Source organism: Phaethon lepturus, unplaced genomic scaffold, assembly GCF_000687285.1.
Source record: "Phaethon lepturus isolate BGI_N335 unplaced genomic scaffold, ASM68728v1 scaffold27474, whole genome shotgun sequence".
NCBI lineage: Eukaryota > Metazoa > Chordata > Aves > Phaethontiformes > Phaethontidae > Phaethon > Phaethon lepturus.
This window is the reverse complement of record NW_010535922.1, coordinates 8,467-13,599: the sequence shown is the minus strand read 5'-3', so window position 1 is coordinate 13,599 and position 5,133 is coordinate 8,467. Positions and strand designations below refer to the sequence as shown.

Sequence of the window (5,133 nt, the reverse complement as noted above, 5' to 3'; positions counted from 1 at the left end):
CTTCTCAACCAAACCCCTCGGCGGCCGGCGACGCGCCGTTTCTATAGAATTAAGGTCTCTGGCTGTGCACAGCGATGCAGTGAAGCGAGGTGGCGGCAGGAGGGGAGCAGCGTCAGATACCCCAGTGCAGCTTCTTGTTGCTCCACAAACTCTCTGAAGGGTTGATCTAAAGAGATCATTTCCAGCGTACTGGCCATGTTTGTATTTATTTTTTTTTCCCCACTCCAAGAGCAAACCCCGGGGCATCAGATATTCCAGCCCCTTGTGCTTTTTTCCAAGGTTCGATGCATATTTGAGAGTCGTGTCCTCTCTTCAAACAGAAGCAGGGAGCAAGGTAATTCCTGCAAAGCAACCAACCCCATTCAAAAAAGAAAAAAAAAAAACACAAGAGGGAAAGAAACCTCCCTCCTTTCCAAAGGGAAAAAAAAAAGGAAGATAAATCCTTTAAAAACCAACCCCGCTACGCCCCAGGGCTGGTAGAAGGTGTCCAGATCCCAGAGTCCGTTGTGTTGGTGGGAAAAGCCCAGTGACCTCCAGCCGCCGTCGGCAGCCTGACCGCCTCGTCCCGCTCTCGCCAGGGCGCCCCCCGTTGGCGCTGGCTCCTTGCCCCGTCCCTCCCGCCGCAGAAAGGCCAGCGGTACTCGGTCTGAACTCGGCGGTGCTCTGGGCGCTGGTTTCTTCATCATGCCGTAGATGTGTTTTCTCCTTTAGCTGTTGTGGGCTTTGCTTTTTAAATTCACAGTCTGATCCGAGAGAGAGAGAGAGAGAGAGAGAGAGAGAGAGAGACTGGATGAAGGAGAGGAGGGGGGAGAGTTTGGAGCAGGGAGGGAGGGAGCACGAGGCACGCCTGGCTCTCCTTCTACGCGTAAAACTCCTCCTGCTTGTCAGGCTTCTGGTACGTGACGTTGGCTTGCTTGGGCTCCTCCAGCGTGTAACTCCCCTCGTCCTTCTTCTTCATCCGGTAGATGAGCAGCATGACCAGGAAGGCAGCGAAGAGGGCTCCCACCACACCGCCCACAATCACCGCTGCAACACAGAGAAGCGGCACAGCCATGAGTGCAAATAATTTGGGGGATTCTCTTTGGATTCCAGCTTGGTTTTGTGTTTTGCAAGCTTGTGAGCCATTTTTCTCCTGAAATCTATGGTTAAGGAAACTTAAGGTTTCCTTAGGTGAGGTGAGGGGTTAAGGCGATCTCGTGATGCAAGAAGCTTCAACAAGCTCCCAAGTGCAGCGATGCTGAAGGGTGGGCAAGACCCAAAGGCAACTACTCTACAGCTGCACGGTGGGTGATGGACTGGCACAAGGCAGCCCAGGCACAGAGAGGTCGCTGCACAGGCTGTAAGGAGGGTGCAGAAAGTCCCCCAAAGAGCTGCTCATTTGGCTGCCTACCAGCGTGCACCACGCTCAGCTGAAGACCGCCAGACCAAGAGCCAAGAGCTACTTTGCCGTGCCATTGTCTCCAGCTCCCTTTAGCTGGCGGTGGGACACTGAACCTCTGCCCCACCTCCGATGTCCCTCTGGCTGGGACAAGGGTCCCTCCCAGGGCACCTCTCTCTGCCCCTGCGGAGGTGGCATTCAGCCAGCACTGTAGCACATCTTTCCACTAACATCCTATGTTTTTCCTGGAAACCCACCTTAACAAAAGCAAATTTTGCACAGCTCTGTGCTCTCCTTGCAAAGACATGAAGACCCCTGGGAACCCCCCAGCACAGGCCCTGGCAATGTCTATTTTGGCAGGTGAGCATGGGTTATCTCAGGCTCAACATTGCTCAACCCTGCTAAAGACCGACCCCTCTCTCGGGGCACAGCCAGCCCAGCTACCCATCTCCCCCCAAACACACCAGATCTTCCCCCGCAAGCTCATGGCTTCCAGTCTCACCTATCAACACTTCTTTCCTCTCCAGGATGTTTTTCTGAGGGAGCTGAGCAGCCGAGTTGCCGGAGTCTATCGTGTTGTCGATCAGCCCCGGCTCCATGTTCTTGCCCAGCCCGGGTCCTGACGGTGGTGTCACCACGGCCATCACCTCATTACCAAGCTCAGGACGAGTCGTCTCTTCCTCCTCCCGGATCTCAAAGTCTCCGCTGGGGCCGCTGCTGGCCGGGATCTCTAGCTCATTGTCAAGGACTGTCGTCAGCTCCCCTGGCTCCATCTGGGAGAAAGGACAAGATGGAGCAGGGGACAAGGACCAAAGGGTGGTTCCTGCCTCCAACAGCTCCGACGTGTCCAGAGGAAGGACATCACAGTACTGATGACAGGGTGGCCTTCTCAACAGAGAACATGGGGGATAACATCGGGGTGTCCCTTCCCTCTGTCACTGAAGTGGACAGTTATATTGCAGCAAGCAACACAATCCCACATCTTGACGGTCACCAAAAGGCTGAGGCCACTGTGGCTGAGCTGGATCATTCTTGTCTGTCCCCATCCCAGATGCCCTCGAGATGCACAAACTCTCACCTGTTCTCTGTAGCTTCCCCTAAGGAGAACCCCACATCCCAGGCCCTCAGCTGGGCTCTCTGTGCCCAGTGTAGACTGATGGCTGGCTGAAACCTCTCACAGATGTCTCCTTGCTAGGCATGAAGTGATGCAACCACGTGCACTACAGCAACATAGCAAGTGTAAGGATCAGGTGCCATCAGATGAGCCCCGGGGGGTCCCTTCCCTCTCCCTTTTCTCCCTTCAACCTGCTCTTATGGTTGCAGCACAGGGCAGGAGCAGGAAGATGGGTCCTTCTCATCCGGCTCCCTGCCACGGTCCCTGACCAAGCCCCCTTGGCAAGGAGGTGAACCCAGCCCGGACAGCAAACGCAGGCTGGGCAGATGAGCCGCTCCATCCACCTCCTCCACCCCCCTCCAGCCCAGCCTGCACCTATTCATGGCCTCCTGCACGTCCCCACACCTGCAGCTCCCTCAGTGCCAAATCCCACCTCGTCCCGGCAGCCCGACCTGCGACATGCCCACGTGCTGAGCTGGACCGCACTGAGCATCCCCCAGCAAAACCTCCCCGGGATCCCTCCTTCGCAGGGCAAACGGCTTCCTCCACGGCTGCCTCGGGATGCTACAAATTGGGATGAGGGAAGAGCCTGACGGGCTGAAGCCGGAGCGAGCGAGTAGGAGCCCCCTCCACTCACGCGGCCCCCGGCGTGCGCGCACGGCTCACGGCTTCCCACAAGCAGGCGTTTGTGACAGAGATTAATTGAAGGTCAGCGAGAGCCCAGGGCGCTATACATACATATACATACGCAGAAAAGAGGGACTAGTTTAGACAAATCACTCCACCCTTCCGTCAAAGCGGTTTTCAAAGGGCCCCTGAGGGGCTCTGATGGAGACATGGATCAGGGGATTAAATTCCCCGCTCAGGACACTCGACGGGCTGGAAATGCACCATCAAGCCGTAATTGCGGATCATTTGGGCCTCCCACTGACGGGCTGCAAGTTGGGCAATGGTACGATGAGCCCAGACACCAAACCCTTGTTTGGGAGAGCTGCTCCCCAAGGGGTGGTGGTACTCCCCTCCTGCCTGGGGAAGCTGGGCAAGGCAGCGCCAGGGGCACTGGGGACATGTGGCATACCCCCGGGTACCCCCCATCAGCTCTTGTGCCAGCCCCATCACCATGCTCTGCCCGTGCTAAACCCCCCGCCCTTTAATGTCCCCTCTCCAGCTCCCCAAATGTGCCACTCTCCGCAGAGCCGGGAAGAGCCCAACCTGGCTTGACCTCCCTCTGGGCAATGGGCTGAGGAGGCATCAACCCCGAAGGCTTCAACCATGGCCCACGAGCCCTTCAGCAGGTGAGAAGGGCTCCTGCCTCCTACCTGGGGGGCTTCTGTGGGCGGCAGCGTGGCAGGACTGGATGGCAAGGCAGTGCTTTTTTCTGTGAGGTCTGCAGTCCTGGAGGTGCTTGGTTTTGGCAGGGACCTGGGCTTAGCTGTGCTGATGGGGACAAGTCGTGACGTGGCCACCTCTGTTGGGGTGCTGGTTTCGAGGACGGAGGTGGTGGGTGTCTCCAGGGTGGTGGCCCGGGTGGTGGCTGCCTTGGTGACAAAGCGGGGCAGGAAACTCCGGGCGGTGGTGGGCTTGGCAGTGGCCATGGTGGTGCTGGTGGTGGTCGTTGCCGCGGTGGTGGTGGCCGTGGTGGTCGTGGTGGTGGTCATGGTGGTAGGGGCATCACTGGCAGTGGTACTGGTGGTGGTTGCTTTCCAACTGGGGATCACTGGTGTTTCTGTCATCCTGGAGATATACAAGATGCTGGTTGTCTGCTCGGGGGTGGTGTCCTCAGCGGGGAATGGTTCAAAGGGGGTTGCCACAGGCTGCACCAAGGTGATGGGCAGCACAGCCGCCGTGGTGGGGAGCGTGACGGACGTGTCCGTGGTAAGGCTCACTGCTGTCTCGAGCCCCGACTCCTGCTCAAAATCTGAAACAGGGGGAGAAAAGCAAAGGGTGAAGCTGCTGCTGCTCTGGCATTTCCCAGGGATGACGCCCACCCGGCCTCACCGCCTGAAAAAACAAGAGCATGGACGGGCTATGGGCTCAGCAGAAACCAAGAGCTGCAAATTCCCATGTGGTGGCCAAAGCCCCCCTCTGGGGTCAATGCAACCTCTCCAACATTGGCACAGGCTACCGTGCTGGGGGAAGGCTAATCCTGCCCTGTAGGACCAGAGACCAAAAAGGGAAATGGAGTCACTTGACCCCAAGTTTTCGGACCATTCTCTTGGGTTTTGTCTAGGAGAGGGCAGGAGGGTGGCTCTGGAGATGGCCAAGGGGCGACCCCCTCCCTCGCATTCCACGGCAAGCCTCTCTCCTGTCCCACCAAAACCCATGGCCAGGCTCCCCAGGGACCCTTCCCCCGGCACCCCGCAGCTACTTACACCCTGAGCCGGAGCCCGAGTAGACATCGTCCAGTTCATCGTCCCCAAAGGGGTCATCGTCCCCAGAGCCCTCCAAGTCCACCGGCCTCTCGTAGTTCTCATTGCGCCAGCGCTGAGCCTGCAGCCGAGCGGGGAGAGACGCGTCAGCGGCTCCGGCCGGACCGAACCGCGACCGGTCCCTGCACAGACACCCCCGGACAGCCCTCTGGGGCAGCACGCAGGCTAAACTCAGCCCCAGCTGAGCAACCCAGAACCGTGGTGGGGTTTCC

At 58.3% G+C, this 5,133-nt stretch overlaps 1 protein-coding gene across 1 annotated transcript in view; it reads right to left on the bottom strand.

The window, feature by feature from the left end:
* Nucleotides 1-722: 722 nt before the first annotated feature.
* The window catches only part of SDC3 (syndecan 3), a 12,672-nt gene continuing 8,261 nt past the window's right edge, over nt 723-5,133 (bottom strand). Inside the window, exons 2-5 of the mRNA XM_010286016.1 lie at nt 4,865-5,043; nt 3,812-4,410; nt 1,881-2,151; nt 723-1,026 (exon numbers count right to left, since the gene is read on the bottom strand). Of these exons, the coding sequence (XP_010284318.1) occupies nt 860-1,026; nt 1,881-2,151; nt 3,812-4,410; nt 4,865-5,043 (1,216 nt within the window). The 3' untranslated portion in view covers nt 723-859. The remainder of the gene's footprint in view (nt 1,027-1,880; nt 2,152-3,811; nt 4,411-4,864; nt 5,044-5,133) is intronic.